The following is a 19,392-nucleotide window of genomic DNA, read 5'->3' as shown; positions in this document are numbered from 1 at the left end:
AGACAAACTGATCTCCCGTGCTGTGGTGTGAACACATTGAAGGAAACCCTTGTCTTCAGCCATTCAAGTGTGTCAGCTCCACTGTGTTGCCCCAATTGGATGTTTATCAGGATAATTCAAAAAGTCAACATTTAAAAGAAAATCAGGGAAGAATTCTGTGGGATACCTCCATCAAAGAGCCGGCACAGGCACGATGGGCCGAATGACCTCCTGTGTTGTAAAATCCTAAGTACTTGTCAGTGATGGCACTTCACTGAAGATTTACCACCTTATTTCAAATGGAACTTCGTTTTGAATGTTACTTGTGGACCTAATGTCCTCTAGTTACTGACTCCCAAGGGTAGTTTTGTTAAGCTTACTTCACAGTTTTAAAAATATTCAAAATCCCATGGTTTTGGAAGATCTGAGTCTGCGGGTATTATAATTTGTGAAACTTGAGACAAAATTGAAAGCATTTCCAGTTCAGTTGGAGGGCAGAATTGACCCAGTAACTTGATGTATTTAAATTCATTTCCAATTTTGCTAATAGTACATGAGGCAGTTGAAAAGTAGCACGAACAGCAGAGAAGAAAATCTGCTGTCCAGCTTCAATTAAAGTAGAGTTTTTTAGGTTTTTCTCAATTGCCTTGATTCTGATTCAGATATAGAAAGTTTGGATGTTTTATAGTCAGATTTCACAATAAATTGCAGCAGTTTCCTATTATCAATAAGATAGAAGATTGTCATAACATTGTTTTTATAGAACTATAGCTGAATAAGAAGCAACAGCATTCACAAACTTAGTTATGATGATGTTTGTATTTATTGAATTGAGCACAACCATCTCTTTTTAAGATCCTCTAGTGCTGCCATCCTTTCTTCAGAAGTAAGAAGGACAAGAACAGTCTGGCCAGTAAATTACTAAACTGGAAGAGGAAATAACCTCCCAGTAGTATTGCTCTTGTAGCCAAAAAAGGGAGAGCACTTCTATAATATGGGAGAGGTTCTGGTTGTTTCTCTTCCCCCCCCCCCCCCCCCCCCCTTTCACACATTTGCATTGAATGTTTATTGAAGTGGTAGGGCACCAGCTCAAACAAACTAATTTTAAGTCAGATATAGGCAAGAAAGAATATCAAAGTGACTTTTTGGTCTGCTGTCTAATAACTTGGTTAGTGGGTTCCAGGAATTAATTATCTTGAAAAGCCACACACATCACCTTGGTGATGTATTACTATAACTGAGCTATTTGATTTAAAATGAGAAAACTTAAGAGATTGTTAATAAAAATGAGAGCACATGGAATTGGAGGCAACTTATTGGCTTGGATAGGAAATTGGTTAGGAGGTAGGAGACAGAGTGTAGGGATAGTGAGTATGTACTCAAATTGGCAGGATGTGACTGCTGGTGTCCCCAGGGATCTGCACTTGGGCCTCGGGTTTTCACTGTTTATAAATGACTTGGATGAAGGAATAGAGAGCCGTATATCTAATTTTGCTGACAACACTAAGTTAGGTAGCACAGTAAATAGTGTAGATGGGAACAGAAAGTTGCAATGGGACATTGATAGATTAAGTGAGTGGGCAAAACTGTGGCAAATGGAGTTCAATGTGGGAAATGTGAGGTCATCCATTTTGGACCTAGGAGAAGTATTTTCTAAGTGGTGAGAAGATGGGGACTGTGGAGGAGCAGAGAGATTTAGGAGTCCGAGTACAGAAATCACAAAGCTAGTGGGCAGCTACAAAAAATAATTTCAAAAGCTAATGGAATGTTGGTCTTTATCTCGAGAGAGCTGGAATACAAATTGGCGAAAGTTGTGCTACAGCTGTACAGACCCCTGGTTAGACCCCATTTGGAGTACTGCGTTCAGTTCTATCCGAAGCACATATCCGCAGCTTAACAAAGACCGCCTATTTCCACCTCCATAACATCGCCCGTCTCCGCCCTTGCCTCAGTTCATCCGCTGCTGAAACCTTCATCCATGCCTTTGTTACCTCTAGACTTGACTATTCCAACGCACTCCTGGCTGGCCTCCCACATTCTACGCTACGTAAACTCGAGGTCATCCAAAACTCGGCTGCCCGTGTCCTAACTCGCCCCAAGTCCCGTTCGCCCATCACCCCTGTGCTCGCTGACCTACATTGCCCCCCGGTTAAGCAGCACCTCGATTTCAAAATTCTTACCCTTGTTTTCAAATCCCTCCATGGCCTCGCCCCTCCCTATCTCTAATCTCCTTCAGCCCCACAACCCCCTGAGATATCTGCGCTCCTCTAATTCTGCCCTCTTGAGCATCCCTGATTATAATCGCTCAACCTTTGGTGGCCGTGCCTTCTGTTGCCTAGGCCCTAAGCTCTGGAATTCCCTGCCTAAACCTCTCCGCCTCGCTACCTCTCTTTCCTCCTTTAAGGCACTCCTTAAAACCTATCCCTTTGACCAAGCTTTTGGTCACCTGCCCTAATTTATCCTTATGTGGATCGGTGTCAAATTTTTTGTCGTCTTACACTCCTGTGAAGCGCACTGCGACGTTTTACTACGTTAAAGGCGCTATATAAATACAAGTTGTTGTTGTTTTGGGCACCGCACCTCTGGAAGGAAATATTGGCCTTGGAGGGGGGGCAGCACAGATTCACCAGAATGATACCGGGGCTAAAAGGTTTAAATTATGAGGACAGGTTGCATAGACTAGGTTTGTATTCCCTTAAGTATAGAAAATTAAGGGGTGATCTAATTGAGGTGTTTAAGATGATTAAAGGATTTGTTAGGGTAGATAGAGAGAAACAACTTCCTCTGGTGGGAGAATCCAGAACAAGGGGGCTTAACCTTAAAAGGGGTGACGTCAGAAAACACTTCTTCAACCAAAGGGTAGTGGAAATCCGGAACAATCACCCCCATAAAGCTACTGAAGGTAGGTCAATTGAAAATTTCAAAACTGAAATTGATAAATTTTTGTTAGGCAAGGGTATTAGGTGTTACGGAACCAAGGTGAGAGTTAAGATACAGATCAGCCATGATCTAATTGAATGGCGGAATAGGCTCGAGGGGTTGAATGACCGACTCCTGTTCATATGTTCCTATGTTAGCCATTTACTCATATAAACCTGCACATACATTTGAGCAAAATGCCTTCAGGCTGGCTTTTTTTATCTGTAATTAGATTTGCAAAGCTAGTTTTCTTTATGTGCAGTGAATAACATTTTACAGCTGTGCCCCATTCTGTGAATAAAGAACAGAACTAATGGATATTGCTGAATGCATAATTTTAACAGAAAAAATTGCATCCCCAGTAAAAAAAATAAAAAAAAATAAATGCTACCTCAATCACTACGACCAATGTTTAATGCCATGATAAAAGCTTTCTAATAAACTCTACTGGCAAGAAAGTTAATATCAGCCATATGCAGTTTATTCTCGAGTCACAATTCAATTCTTCCTTGCATTTTCAGAAATATCCTTAATGGTCTGAATGTTTAATTTTTGGAACAGAGATTTGTTCAACACCAAACCAAATTTGATATTGCAGCTTCCAGAAGCAATGCTTTGTAATGGAGGAGTATAGTGTCACAGTAATAAAAGTCACATATAGAGGAGTTAGTTATTTTCAGGACTGTTGGATATGAAAGAAAGCCCTGACTAATGGAAACAAAAATGTTAAATAACCTGTTTTGGATTAAATATTTAAACCATAAAAACAGCACAAAAGTAGCTTGAAAAAGAAATGAATATAGATTCGTTCACTTTCTTTTTGCAGGCGGAGGAGAAAGCAGATGCACTAAATAAAGAGCTACTCATGACCAAGCAGAAGTTAGTCGATGCAGAAGATGAAAAGAAGAGATTGGAAAATGAAGCCACTCAGGTAATTGAATTACATCTGAATTGGGGCATAATCCTACATGTCTTAATCTTCACTTGTTCAAATGTTTTACGTTTTAAACTGCTGGTCAGAAGTGCCCTCAATAGCTTCCTAGGTAAATGCATCGAGACATGCAGAACTGAACTTCCAAGATCCTATGGTTAGGGATAGGAAAAATAGTGCACAGTTCTTCCTCTTGATCAGTGATGAGGACCCCATGCTGGACGGCGATGAAAACATGGTTTGTGCTCAGCAGTTGCAGTCCTTTCAATTGAATAAGCCCACTAACACTCACTGCCCAGGCACACATGAAGAATGACTACTTGGGCGCCAGATCAGAGAGCCATCCTTCCCATGGAACCATACCCCAACAGGAGCTGCAGCCTTCAGGAAAGAAAATCAGGGGGAAAGTTGCAGATGAGACTACTAGTTAGAGGCAATCTTTTGAATAAACATTTTGTGTAGTGTGTGCTCTGGTAGTCAGTAATGTGCACATTGTGTAGCTCACATCATTAGGTAATTTTCCACAAATCTTTGTCTTTTCAATCTTGTTTTATGAATGAAACATTTTGTAAATATTGATTCATTTTATTAATATTGATCAATCTAAAGATTTGAAATTTTTATGTATATTTTAAATTTTTCACTCTTATTTTGATAGTTTTCTGTAAAAGTAGCAATCCGAATCCATAACACAGAATAGCTCCAGTGTTCCTTGGGTAGTTTGCAGATTTTGATTCAATAAATTAGCTAACTTTTTTTAAATGATGTGCCAAAATTATCAGTAGCTTATACGGTTATCAAGATATTCCACTTTACGTAGTACCAACAAAGTTGCATAATGTCAAATATCTGTGTCCATTGGTATTTTTAACTGAGTATTCTACGAGAGCAGCGTCAGTTGTGTCTTGGTTTTCACTACTATGCCTGGTTCTACCTTTCATAGCTGAAGGAGATGTGCCGGAGAGAACTAGACAAAGCAGAATCAGAAATAAAGAAAAACAGCTCAATCATCGGTGATTACAAGCAGGTCTGTAAGGCTCGCAGATTTTACTGCAGTTATTCCTTGGTTAAAGTTTGAAAAGGTTACCTTTGTCTGTGGAAATAGATGATGCCATGGGTTGTGGCTTGTTCAGAGGCTTTATCTAGAAACTAATAAACATATAAAGATGCAGAACACAGTCTGAAAGAAACCATGCAACAACCATGAAGATGTCCTTTTGCGAGGAATATAAAGTCTGAATGCTGGAAATTTGAAATAAAAACAGAAAATGCTGGAATTACACAGCAGTTCCATCAGCATTTGAAAGAGAAAAGAGACGTTAATATTTCAGGTGGAGAACCTTCATCAGAATAGTTTTCTTTTCTGCTTTTCCCCACAATTTATCTTTGATAGAAGCTGCTTTTTTTTTTCTGCTCGCCACTCTTCAGCTGGGATGTTGTTCATTCTGTGTTGTGTACTTCTTTGTAACCTCCTTCTGTGATTTATTTAATGGGAAACCAGTTCTATCATTTTAGTTGGGTGTTGCATTTGGCCCCTCTCTCTGCCATCAGTGAGATGGTGTGCCGTATTAAATGGGTCCGATAGTGTAGTGGTTGTGCTCCTCGACTTTCAACCCAGAGGTCATGGGTTTAAATCCCACCATCGAACCAAGGTGTGAAACTGAATTCAATAAATCTGGTAATTGGTACATTAGCATCACAAAAACAACTGTGAAAGCTGCTGGATAATTGTAAAAGCCCAACTGTTCCCCACTGCCCTTCAGGGAAAGAAGCCTGCTTACCCCAACCCAGTCTGGCCTACACATGACTGCAGTCCCACAGTCCTCTGAAGTAGCCTAGCAAGGCACTCTGTTGTACAAACCATTGCTTTCAAGTAGAAAGCCCACCACCACCTTTTCAGGACAGCTAAAGATGGGCAATAAATGCGGCCTTGCCACTGACCCCCACGTCCTGAGAAGAATCTTTTTTAAATTGCCACATGACCCTTCCAAAACCTGCTCAACTAAAGCAGATGAATTAGTGACCAGCAACTCTCCTGAGCAACACTCAAATGCTTCTGATAAGGAATACCCTTGAGGTATCAGCCCCCTTATTTTTATAGTCTTTGCTTAATCTATGTGTGTGTTTTTTTTTAAACTAAAGAAAAATCATTTTTGGCCGTTAACAAATGTACAAGTTCCAAAAACCATTCAGTACTCAAAAGGGCTAATCTATAAACTATATACTTGCATGAAAGACTCCTAATGTTAGTGCATTGGAACCCACTAGTGCAATTTAGGATCAAATCTGTTACCATCAAGCATTCTTATGAGCCAAATATTTACACATTCCAGGCTATTAATATGCATTTGCTCCTCATAAGATTAAATCCCTATCATAATTTGTTCCATAAAATAGGGTGTTTTGTTCTGACTGGAGTGCAGAATTGTTTCTATTTCAAAAGTTTTGTTTTTTATTTTAAGCCTTGTATAGATCTTACCAAATATTGGTATAATTTAAAACTAAGGAATCTGAGGTGATATACAATGATGTCAAATACATCTATATAATTTATCCTTTTTTGGCCTCTCAACTACAGGTGACAATCAAAATCATATCTATATCTAGATATTAAAAATCGCTTCCTGTCTCCAAATCTTACTTCCTGTTGTCTTGAGTTTTGGCTGTGCTCTTCTGTCAACATTTACCATTGTGAATTGTTCGGTGAATATTTTGCTTTTAATTTTGCTCGGTGAGCTGTCACACTGTAGTTGCAGGTCCTGGCCACTAGATGGCTCTGAGGAAGGCGTTTTTTAAGCATCTGTCATCATCTTGCATATTAAAAAGTTTGAATTCATCAACTGACTAATGAGCAGCTGGTATTTATATAAAGAAGTTGAAGTCTTTTGAGATAATTTCCTTTTATTAACTAGCAGCTGGTGCAGGTTGTTAGATGACCAAGTGCAGTGCATTGTACACAATGATGAGAAAATTGTAGTGTGTGTGTGTTTTCGTGAAGTGTTTAAAATGCTTTGTTTTTTTTAGATCTGCTCTCAACTGAGTGAGAGGCTGGAAAGGCAACAGTCGGGAAATAAAGCTGAGTTGGAACAAATTCGGGTGAGTCTCCGATCTGTGTAACCAAGACGTAAATTAACTTCTGGTAAATAAATGGATAAATATGCTTGGATTAATTTTGTTTCAATGCTAGAGAAACAAAAAGTTCCAACGTTGGCATGTTTTTTAGATTTAAAAGAAATGGTTTGTGGCACAATGCATTGGAGATCCTGACAAGCTGTGGCTCAGTGGGCAGCATTCTCGCCTCTGAGTCAGAAGGTTGTGGGTTCAAGTCCCACTCCAGAGACTTGAGCACGAAAATCCAGGCCAACACTCCAGTGCAGTGCTGAGGGAGTGCTGCACTGTCGAAGGTGCTGTCTTTCAGATGAGACGTTAAACCGAGGCCCCGTCTACTCTCTCGGGTGGGTGTAAAAGACCCCATGGCACTATTTTGAAGAAGAGCAGGGGAGTTCTCCCCGGTATCCTGGCCAATATTTATCCCTCAATCAACCTAGCAAAAACAGATTATCTGGTCATTATCACACTGCTGTTTGTGGGAGCTTGCTGTGCGTAAATTGGCTGCCGCGTTTCCTACATTACAACAGTGACTACGCTCCAAAAGTACTTCATTGGCTGTAAAGCGCTTTGAGGCGTTCGATGGTCGTGATAGGCGCTATATAAATGCAAGTCTTTTTTCTCTTGCATAACACAAAGTGGTATTGTGCCGATCTGCATGCGTAGTTGCTCACAGTAAACTGATTTGAGCTGTGACATCAGGGAAAGGTGCACCGTGAAAGCCAAATGCTTTCTGGTATGGAACAAAAGAATTTTAGAGAGGCTGTAATTTTAAGGGCCTCTTTGTGGCTGAATACACAGCAGCATTGATGGCCTTGTGAGCAAGTGCTCGTGGGTAGGAGTAGTGAAGGACTTTGAAATGCGGAAGAGAAGAAAAATGAGCTATAATTTGGACCAAGAAATATTCACGAATATAGTGTTGCCAGTAAAGCAAACTTAAATTGTATGGATATATTTTTTAAATTTTGACAAATAATGGAAGCTATCCTATAATAATGTTTAAAACCTAAAAATGTACCTCTGCTTTAATTACCAAATATATCTCCTTTCCACTGCTCTATGCAGGCTTTCACTGATGTCATCGGTTAAACCTCAATTGTGCTTCTTGTATTATCTGAAAAATTAGTGTTATCATCCAGCAGAATAGGTGATATGAAACGTGTTAACAATGAATCCACATACAAAAGTGAGAGAGATTAAACAGCAAAATCTTTCTATTTTATGGGATCGAATATATGTCCGATTATTGGTTAATACTTGCTCAGTGCAAACACCAGTTGATTCATCTTAACTTGTGGAGGACTGTAGAGCTCTCCCCAGAATGCAGTTGGAAACCTGTATTTCTCCTGGATTCCTGCAAGCTGTGTTTTTCAATTTTTTACATGTCAATCTTATTCACTGGTGCACTGTTTTCACAAACCGATTATTTCTTAAACTTCATGCTATAATCAGATTAGGTTGAATTATCCTGTGGAAGCTGAATTCAATTTTCCAGTGCTAATTATTCAGCAATATAAAACCATTAAACCAAAACGACAAAAGGTCTTGAAAGTTTATGAACAGAATTATATTTTACAGTGAAATGTAATTTGTTGTTTGGAGATGGTGATGTATTAAAAATATTTACATTTCTGTGCTGAAGTTTTATTGCTTTTTAATTGAAATTTTGAGTAAAATATGTTTTAAAGATTGTGTTATATACTCCTGGAGGCTGACCGATCACAATGACTAAATGCCACCCGAAACCGTTTAGGCTCGGTTATGTAAGGCTGCTTTTATATTGTGTGATCTGTCTGCAAAGCTAAACACCAGAGAATTGTCCTTTTGTTGCTTTTGAGAATCAAAAAACCTTTAATTTCAATAAAACACTAATACGCTTTCAAGATCTAAATATCACACAAAGAGTGAAAAGATAATGTATAATGAGACGATTTCCAAAGTCCTTAATGAATGACCACGCAACTTTGTAAGTGGAACAACTCTGATCTTATAATGAGATTACAACCTGTTTATGGTGGAAAATGTGAGCACAAACTATCAGCAGTGACTCTTTTCCCCCCCCCGCCAATGAGTCGACGAGTGTGGCCAGTGAATAGCTGAATCATACGGAAAAGAAGAGGCACTGCAATTGCTCTCAGAGCTCCTGAGTTAGGGAGAGAAAAATGAGAGCCTACGGGAATTTGTGTGGGTGAGTGAGTGTTTGTGGCTGGAGACGGGAGATGAGACTGAGTTCAGCAGTGATCATCTTCATAATCTAGCTGCTGATGCTCACTGTCAAAATTCACACATGTATACCGACCAGTTAGGTGAGATATTAATGAGCAATTGGCACCCATGGAACCATCTCCCAGTGAGGAGCAAAGGATTTTATCTGGGTATGGGAGGAAATGTCTAAGAAAAAGAAAGAAAAATTACTTTAAAAAAAGAATTCCCTGCTCTTAATTGGTGCCTTTATACAGCTTCTTTAGGTCAGTCCCACAGCCTGAAGCAACAAATGTTGTATTTTGGAATTAGTGATTCTTTGAATCAGTGTTTGAATCAACATGGAGAAAATGTCAACTGAAGTCTGTCTGCTGTTTATTGTAACTGGACTTGAGTTTTCCTCTTTCTCTGTTTTGTCAAACTGGTGCTGAATAATCATAGAATAGAAATTTGCAGCACAGAAGGAGGCCATTCGGCCCATCTTGTCCGTGCTGGCCAACAAAGAGCTATCCACCCTAATCCCACTTTCCAACACTTGGTCTGTAGCCTTGTCGGTTACGGCACTTCAAGTACTTATCTAAGTACTTTTTAAAAGTGATGAGGGTTTCTGCCTCTACCACCCTTTCAAGCAGTGAGTTCCAGACCCCCGCCACCCTCCGGGTGAAAAAAAATTCTCCTCCAATCCCCTGTAAACCACCTACCAATTACTTTAAATCTATGCCCCCTGGTTATTGACCCTTCTGCTAAGGGAAATAGGTCCTTCCTATCCATTCTATCTAGGCCCCTCATAATTTTATACACCTCAATTAGATCTCCCCTCAGCCTTATCTGTTCCAAAGAAAACAACCCCAGCCTATCCAATCTTTCCTCATAGCTAAAATTCCCAGCCCAGGCAACATCCTCGTAAATCTCCTCTGCACCCTCTCTAGTGCAATCACATCCTTCCTGTAACGTGGTGACCAGAACTGCACGCAGTATTCTAGCTGCGGCCTAACTAGTGTTTTATACAGTTCAAGCATAACCTCCCTGCTCTTATATTCTATACCTCGGCTAATAAAGGCAAGTATCCCGTATGCCTTATCTACCTGTCCTACTACCTTCAGGGATCTGTGGACATGCACTCCAAGGTCCCTGTGATCCTCCGCACTCTGTGTCCTACCATTTATTGTGTATTCCCTTGCCTTGTTAGCCCTCCCCAAATGCATTACCTCGCACTTCTCCGGATTGAAATCCATTTGCCACTGTTCTGCCCACCAGACCAGTCCATTGATATCTTCCTGCAGTCTACAGCTTTCTTCTTCATTATCAACCACACGGCCAATTTTTGTATCATCTGCAAACTTCTTAATCATACTTCCTACATTCAAGTCCAAATCATTGATCTATACCACAAAAAGCAAAGGACCTAGTACTGAGCCCTGCGGAACCCCACTGGAAACAGCCTTCCAGTCACAAAAACGCCCATCACCCTTTGTTTCCTGCCTCTGAGCCAATTTTGGATCCGACTTGCCACTTTGCCTTGGATCCCATGGGCTTTTACTTTCGTGATCAGTCTGCCATGCGGGTCCTTATCAAATGCCTTGCTAAAATCCATATAGACTACATCAAACGCACTACCCTCATCGACCCTCTTTGTTACCTCCTCAAAAAATTCAATCAAGTTAGTCAGACACGACCTTCCCTTAACAAATCCATGCTGACTGTCCCTGATTAATCAGTGTCTTTCTAAATGCAGATTTATCCTGTCCCTCAGAATTTTTTCCAATAATTTTCCCACCACTGAAGTTAGGCTGACTGGCCTGTAATTACTCAGTCTATCCCCTTCTCCCTTTTTAAACAATGGTACCACGTTGGCAGTCCTCCAGTCCTCTGGCGCCACACCTGTAGCCAGAGAGGATTGGAAAATGATGGTCAGAGCCTCTGCTATTTCCTCTCTTACTTCTCTTAACAGTCTGGGATACATTTCATCCTGGCCTGGGGATTTATCCACTTTCAAAGATGCTAAACTCCTTAATACTTCCTCTTTCACTATGTTTATTTCATCTAATCTTTCACACTCCTCCCTGATAGCAATTTCTGCATTGTCCCTCTTTTTTGTGAAAACCGATGCAAAGTATTCATTAAGAACCATACCCATGTCCTCAGCCTCCACACACAGGTTATCTTTATGGTCCCTAATAGGCCCTACTCTTACTTTAGTTATCCTCTTGCTTTCAATGTATTTATAAAACATCTTTGGGTTTCCTTGATTTTACTTGCCAATATTTTTTCATGCCCTCTCTTTGCTTTCCTAATTTCCTTTTTAATTTCATCCCTGCACTTTCTATATTCCTCTAGGGTTTCTGCAGTATTGAGCCCTCCGTATTGGACATAAGCTTCCCTTTTTGTCTTTATCCTACCCTGTATGCCCCTTGACATCCAGGGAGCTCTAGATTTGTTAGTCCCAGGACCCTTTTTCTTTAAGGGAACATACTTGCTCTGAACCCTCACTATCTCCTCCTTGAATGCCTCCCACTGCTCTGACACTGATTCACCTTCAAGTTTCTGTCTCCAGTCCACTTTGGCTAAATCACATCTCAGTTTAGTAAAATTAGCTTTTCCCCAATTGAGAACTTTTATTCTTTGTCTATCCTTGTCCGTTTCCATAACTACCCTAAATCTAACTGAATTATGATCACTACCACCAATATGCTCTCCCACTGATGCCCTTTCCACCTGCCCAGCTTCATTCCCTAAAACCTTGGTCCAGAACCACGCCCCCTCTTGTTGGGCTTGCTACGTACTGGCTAAAAAAATTCTCCTGAATGCATTTTAAGAATTCTGCTCCCTCTATACCTTTCACACTAATTTTATCCCAGTTAATATTAGGGAAGTTGAAATCCCCTACTATTACTGCCCTATTTTTGCACATCTCAGAAATTTGCCTACATATTTGCTCTTTTATCTCCCTCTGACTGTTCGGGGGTCTATAGTACACTCCCAGCAGTGTGATTGCTCCTTTTTTGTTTTTCAGTTGAACCCATATGGCCTCATTGGATGATCTTTCTAAGATATCATCTCTCCTCACAGCTGTAATTGTTTCTTTAATCAATATTGCAACTCCCCCCTCCTTTTTTTATCCCCCTCTCTCTCGTCTGAAAACCCTGTAACCAGGAATGTTGAGCTGCCATTCCTTCCCTTCTTTCAGCCATGTCTCAGTAATAATAGCTATAGTATCATACTCCCATGTGTCTATCTGGCTCCTCAAAGGGAAACTATTGCAGGAAACAAACTTTCAGTAGAGTTGTGTTCCACTGAATTAACAATACAAAGATAACTTTACAGAACATAATGGCCCAGATTTTCCGATCGGAGGCTTCCTGCATGCGGATGCCTCTGATCTGGAAAAAATCTACGAATTTACCTGCTGGCTCCGTAGGTCCCGACACTTTCGATCCTGGGCCTCTCCTGGTGCACTCGCGCGCAGAGGCCCAGGTATCCTGGGGCGCAGGGAGTTCGCAAGTGTCCCTGGGATCACGTGGGCCATGGGGAACCAATCAAAGAAGGGAATCCCCCTTCACACTTTTGACAGGTCTCTCTGCATAGACATGTCAAAAGTATGAATGGGTATCCCTCAAAACACACAAACATTAAATACATTTTTATTACGTATTTATAGTTAAAATTGCATTAAATTAAATATTTTAAACATTTAATTTTTAACGTTTTTTACGGGGCTAAAAATAAACACTGCTTTTTTAAAAGTATTTTTAAATTATAAATGAACATTTTTTAACTTTTTAACTTTTTTAAACACTTTTGCTGGTAAAAGCAGGCCTTACACCTGCTATTACCAGGCGTAAGATTTTTAAAGGGTTTCAGCAGGCGGAGGTTGTACAGAAAGCAGAACTCTCTGCCTGCGGAGGTTGTACAGAAAGCAGAACTCTCTGCCTGCGGAGGTTGTACAGAAAGCAGAACTCTCTGCCTGCGGAGGCCCTTCTCCTAGGCAGGCGGATGATTTGTCAAGAAAAGTGCCGGTTTTCAGCGCATGCGTTTCGCATGCCTGAAACCAGCACTTGCGAGGCCCCTACGGGTGTGTATACACCCATGGGGGTCGGAAAATACGGGCCATTATATACTCTTTTTGTAGATCATTATATCACCCCTGACACTATTAAATGGTGTAATACCTAGCAAGCTATTTGGGGAAGTGTATGCATTCAAATGGAACGTGTTCTGTTATCCAGACAGCTTTTATTCTCCTATATAGCCGCATTCATTTTAATGGGTAATGGGGCAGTAGTAACTCATTAAATCATGGCCAAGATTTTGCAGTGGTAATGACAGAATAACCGTCATTGCCCCTCTGAAACTGACGGATTTGGCGCATGCGCAGATAAACACGGAAATCCTGAAGTTGTGGTCAGTCATACACTGTTCCGCTACAGGTTGCACTGTGGAACTCCCCAGAGCCGTCAATCAATTCAAATCACGTGAACTGACACAAACTTCTCCTTTTTATAAAAAAAAAACTATGCCTTGAAAGAGGTTTAACTGGGTTTTTAGTGGCATACTGACTCCTGAACAACCATTCTGGCTCTGAAAAACTAATTTTATATTTGTGGAATGCCAAATTTTTCCATTGATATGATTAAGAATGATTTTTTTTTTAAGTTTGTTTATGATATTTCAACTTCTACCTTAATCATATGTGTATATTGCAATCTTTTTATTTTGCGCTCTAAAATTTATTAAAAGTAAATTATAATCTGCATTTTACTTCCTGGTTTTCTGTCTGAGGAGTTTTCAGTGTGATTGGCTGCTTAGCCAGCTTGATGACATCACTTGTTGGATGCTGGTGATTTGCTTCATTTTGCCCCAGACTCAAACTAAGGATGGGAGAGCTCAAATTGATGCCACAGAGATCACCTAGATCGTTGAGGTTAGCGGTCATCGCTTCGCCGGTGACCACAAATTCTGGGCCATTATATGTTTATAACATACTAAGTAGAACATTATATTACAATCATAGAAAGATGGGAAATAAAACTGTACTACCTTGGGGTATGATGCAAATAAATCCCTCCCTCAAAGCCGCAATCAGAATTTTTTTCAAATCTTGTTCTTAGCAGAAATTATTTTATTACAGAGGCACTAACTGTACTGTCTGTCTTAATTCAGCAAAAGGTTGAAGGCTGTGATCGCTGCAGAGAACTATTCAACAAGGAGGGGACACTTAAAATTGTCAGTACTTCTAAGCATACCTCAGATGAATATCAAGATAAAGAGAAAGAGTTACTGAAGAACCAGCTGAGGGAGATGGAGCTGGAACTGGCTCAGACCAAACTGCAATTGGTGGAGGCAGAGTGCAAAATACAGGTGTGTACAGGCAGAGATGTGAAGCAAAATGAATAGAGCCATCAGCTGCAATGGAGGAATAATTAATAGGCAACTGATGCTGTGGATAAATTTAAGTGACTATTGCAAGTCCATTTAGTAATATGATTTTTTAATATACGTTTCACTGTTTATGCTAAACAAAATGAGGTGTATAATAACTAATCTAAACATTTGTGTGCCAAACACCGTGCTACTGTGTGATAGGATACAGGTTTGATTTCTCCCTTTCTGCTGAGTTCTGTCTTATGTCAACTGTGTAGGGAAGCGCCAAGTGACTACCCACAGGGAGGGGGAATTATGACTGGCCATGATGTGCGCTTCCTAGTGGCCACCAGTGATGGTGGCAGAGGCTTGGGAACTGGCAGCCCAGCCCATCAACTACAGGACATGCTTATGGAGATCAGCAGGAAAGAAAGAGAAGTTGACATTAGGGGATAATATATATTTAAAAATAAATCAATTCTATGAAATTCACATCACAGCTACCAAGAAAAATGCCAGAGTATACAGCTGAGAATATTGTCTGCATTGCTAACGGCCAGCTTGGCTCAGTGGTAGACTCGCTTCTGAGTTGAGGTCGCAGACTCGAACCTCATTACGGTTCTGTGTGCATAATCGAAGCTCACGCTTCAATGTAGTGCTGAGGGAGTATTGCATTGTTGAAAGTGTCATCTATTGGATGAGGCATTTAATCCTGTCTGCCTGATCAAGTAGGCAAAAAGCTTCCAGGGTTCATTTTCAAAGACCAGGGATGACTTCTGGTCATCATTCATCCTTCAGTCAACACCACTAAAATAGGTTCATCTCATTCTGGTCATTCATCGTATTGCTGTTTGTGGAACCTTGTTTTGTGCAAATTGGCTACCTATAGAACAACAGTGGTTACACTTTAGGGCATCCTGAGCTGTTAAAGGTGCTATATAAATGCAGATTTGTTCGTTCTTAACTCGGACACCTCCCTTATTAATAATGGTATTCATCTTAAATCGAAAACATTTTCTACCTCCTAAGTACATCTTGCTTATAAACTGCTGATGCTGTTTGTCAGTGAGTTATTCATTTTATTTTACTTTAATGTAGAGTTAACTTAAAAGATGGTGAGGAAAATTGGGAAATAAATCAGGAATAAAACCTTTTTAAATGTTGAAGTTGCTCAGTGGTGAGACGCCAGAATCCTACTTTGCTGGTCCTGGCTGAGATGATCTCATTTGTGTTACTTAATAGGGAGCAAAGTGATGTGTAAGTAATAGTAGTTTTAACATTTAACATGTAACATTTTGTTGTTCACCTGTGTGAAATACTGATTGTGCCAGCAGCGAGTGTGATTTTTAAACACACCCAGTGGAAAAAGTCAAAACTAACAAACCTGGTGCAGTCTGTAGCTTGATCGCTCCAACACTAGGCCATTATTATTTCAGCTTGATGTACAGGTTCAAATCCCATTTCAACTCGTGTTTGCATTGAGTCTTCCCCTAGTGGGAGGTGTTGTCAGTCTCTGAGTAGCTTTGCCTCTAAGATAAGTCAGCAAAGGTTTCAATGCTCATCTTGTTTTCACGTCTGAAAAATAAACGATAAAATATTAATGAAAAAATACCCCCTCCCTTTGTCCTATAATAATTGGTGGCCGTGCCCGCAGAGGCCTAGGTCCCACTCTGTGGAATTCCCGTCCTGAACTCCTCCACCTCCCTCTACTCTTACGACTCTATTAAAACCCAGCTTTTGCTCACCCCTCCTAATCTCTCCTCCAGTGGCTCAGTATCCATTTTCCTCATGGATCTGCAAAGAGCCTTGGGACATTTTTCTGTGTTAAAAGCACCATATAAATGCAAGCATTTGTTTTTTTATTAAAACTTCAGATAAACTATAAATATAAAATTTGAAACTTCTTCAGTGGCAAAATACAAAACTGGCCTTCAAGGAATGTAATTTTTCTGGGTTTTTTTCAGGACTTGGAGCATCATTTGGGTCTAGCATTAAATGAAGTTCAAGCAGCAAAGAAGACCTGGTTCAACAGAACAATAAGCTCCATTAAAACAGCGACTGGTGTACAGGGAAAAGAGACTTCATAAGAAAGTCAACTGGGTGAATGGGGAAAAAAATACCAATCCTGGTCAAACCGTGCTCACTTCTGTTATATACTAGGGGACCAGAATGTGTATTCTTACATACGCAGTCTGTGGATTAACATGGTTAACAGCTCCCAAAAAAAAGAAAATCCATAAGAAATGGCTTTTGCCTTTTAGAGTGGTCTTTATACTGCTGATGTTTAACACTCGCCAGACCTGTGCTACAGTAGTTTTGGCTCTATTCTGTTCTCTTGAGACAAGCGGACACTCCATTCTACTGTCTCATTTGAGACTTGCACAACTGAAGGTCAAATTTAGGTATCAGAAAAACAAGCTCTTTCCACTTGAAACAAAAAAAATCTAACAGTTAACTTGAAAGTTTTTGATTTTGCATCTTCTGTATACTCTTTTTGATATCAATTTATTTGTGATCTGTTTGGAATCAAAAAGTTGGTAAGCAAAGGAACACAGCTCCACGGACAAGCTGAAGTCAATGTAGTTTTTAACACACTCTGGGTTTCTAGTGGGGAGTCTGTAGGATGGAGGCCTTTGCACCTTATATGTACCTATTTATAATGGTTTATGTTATGCTGTTAGACACATCTATTGCGAGTGTCTGAGAGGCACTGATTTGTACATAAACGTGAAACAGTTTGTTTATTTTTTAATTCTGCTTTTTTTTTTTGGTTTCCTAACGCTGCCTGGTGTAATATTTTAGCACAGGAGCTGATGTGTCTATGCTAGTGCTTTGTCCTGAATGTCATACCACTGTCCTATTTGTTTGATGCCAAACGTGTTGTAACTCCCTCAACATTAAGTGTGGACATTGTATTAGAATACAGAAATTAGGGTGCACTGTGTATACTTCATGCATTGAAATATATACTGGTAAAAACTACTGAGTTTGATTCCTCTGTTGTCCTTTTGTTATTACTAAGATTTAATGTTACAATGTTCACCAAATGTAAATGGATTACTAACATGTCGTCCAGCTCCAAGGACTTCAATCTCAAAAGTTGCCATGCAACATATTTGGTCCAACGAGCATGTCTGTTTGGTGTGAGTTATAGTGTTAAGGCCATATGGTTGTTTCTTGAATAGTAGCTTTTCAGACAAAGACCTCTGCTTGGGGACTAGAGTAAGCAGTTTCTTCTAATACATTAGAATTAAAGATGGAATGATTCCCATATAGGCTGCAGTATGGGAGATAATGTAATCCCAATGTTTGTTAAAACAGAATAGTAATAATATGGGGTTGCATCTTTACTTGGCCAAAGGTTATCTGAGGTTGAGGAGTTTGTCATGTGAGAAACCATGGACATGAACCCCATGTTCTACCCCTGCATAGCACATTTGGTTACTATGCCAAACAGCCCACATTACAACAGTGACTGCACTTCAAAAATTCCTCATTGGCTATTTCTACACCGATCTTGCCGATGGCAACTTACACCCAAATTACCTGAGAATCACATTAGCATACGCTGGTACGTAAAAACCAGCATAAAATAAGCGGAAATCAATGTAAACAATTAGGGCATGAGGAAAGCCCATCTTCATTCTTGTCACTATTTTACTGATATGAAAATTAAAGTTTGAAGCCATCAAACTATCATTTATGCACGTTAAGCACAGCATTTTTTTTAATGCAATTGTGAAAGTATTTCTCTTTTTAATGTAATAGATTCTGATGCCATTTTTACAAAAAGCATTCAAAGATATAGAAAATACTGTGTAAGTCTCCTAAGGAGAAATATAAAGAAGTGATTGCATACTGCTGTGCCTAACATTCTGGGTGTAAATTTACACCGGTTCAGACCTGCAGTAAATGCAGAAAACTAGTGTTCTCTGGTCTTTTGCTTTGGGGGAGGCGGAGCTATATTAATGGGCCAAGTGAGGTTTCGGTGGACATAACTCTGGAACAACGCCTAGGTGGAGGAAATTTGCATGGCCTAAATCGGTTATGTGCAAATTTCCTCAGTGGGGGGGAAATGGCGCAACTCCATGCCAAAACCTTTGAGGAAATTCCAGGCTTATCTTGGGAGTGGTGGTAGTAGCTCCGGAGCACCGTCCGGTGGCCAAAGCTGAATGGTGCTGGGTGAAGTCGTGGGAGGTGGATCGCTGCGCACATTATCAGCTGCAACAAATCTGTTAACTGGAACCTCAGAATAAACATATACCCCATTACTTTTCCAGGTTTCGAGACTATGTTTTTAAATTATGAAATCACACAACACCAGGTTATAGTCCAACAGCTTTATTTGAAATCACAAGCTTTCGGAGCGCTGCTCCTTTGTCAGGTGAAGTTAAGGTTCGTCACACCTTAAAGCGTGTAACATAATCTTTGTGCAAAAGAAAATAACCAGCGCAGTACTTTATTGGGATTAGAAAAAGGATGGGCCCCAGTGTGAGGAAAGTTTGAATAATTAAAATAGCTATAGACTCGGGGTTTTCCTCTCTTCTACCTATTTAGTTCTCGTCAGCCTCATCCCTTTGCTGGGGATACGTGCACGCACAACCCAGGTTGACTTTCCATCTGAAATTCCTTCTCACATGTAATAGCTTTTTGCCTCTGACCCCAAACAGCCCTGCTGAGTTTGAAAACTCTCTTTGCATTGAATCACCGAGCCAAACCTACATTCTACCACTTTGGCTCAGCACTTTAAGCTACAGGAGCTGCCATAGATCAAGAATTGTATATAATTAAAAGTAATTGGAAAATTATTCTACACTTGAACCAAAACCATGGCTGGATGCATTCCGCTGAAGTCAGCAGTGTTATGAAGTCTGCATTGGTAATGAACTTCT

General features: G+C 40.1%; 1 protein-coding gene across 5 annotated transcripts in view; it reads left to right on the top strand.

Moving 5' to 3' along the window:
• Positions 1-17,492, top strand: part of rabgap1 (RAB GTPase activating protein 1) — a 205,337-nt gene extending 187,845 nt beyond the window's left edge. For all 5 annotated transcript variants that reach the window (XM_085965697.1, XM_085965694.1, XM_085965698.1 and 2 more), the window contains 5 exons: positions 3,725-3,829; positions 4,773-4,856; positions 6,854-6,925; positions 14,300-14,497; positions 16,465-17,492. In XM_085965697.1, the coding sequence (XP_085821823.1) occupies positions 3,725-3,829; positions 4,773-4,856; positions 6,854-6,925; positions 14,300-14,497; positions 16,465-16,587 (582 nt within the window). In that variant the 3' untranslated portion in view covers positions 16,588-17,492. The remainder of the gene's footprint in view (positions 1-3,724; positions 3,830-4,772; positions 4,857-6,853; positions 6,926-14,299; positions 14,498-16,464) is intronic.
• Positions 17,493-19,392: the final 1,900 nt, after the last annotated feature.

The sequence above is a fragment of the Somniosus microcephalus genome, chromosome 23 (genome assembly GCF_052327205.1).
Source record: "Somniosus microcephalus isolate GS21.2 chromosome 23, FLI_Smic_1.0, whole genome shotgun sequence".
Lineage (NCBI taxonomy): Eukaryota > Metazoa > Chordata > Chondrichthyes > Squaliformes > Somniosidae > Somniosus > Somniosus microcephalus.
This window is presented reverse-complemented; position numbering and strand designations above follow the sequence as displayed.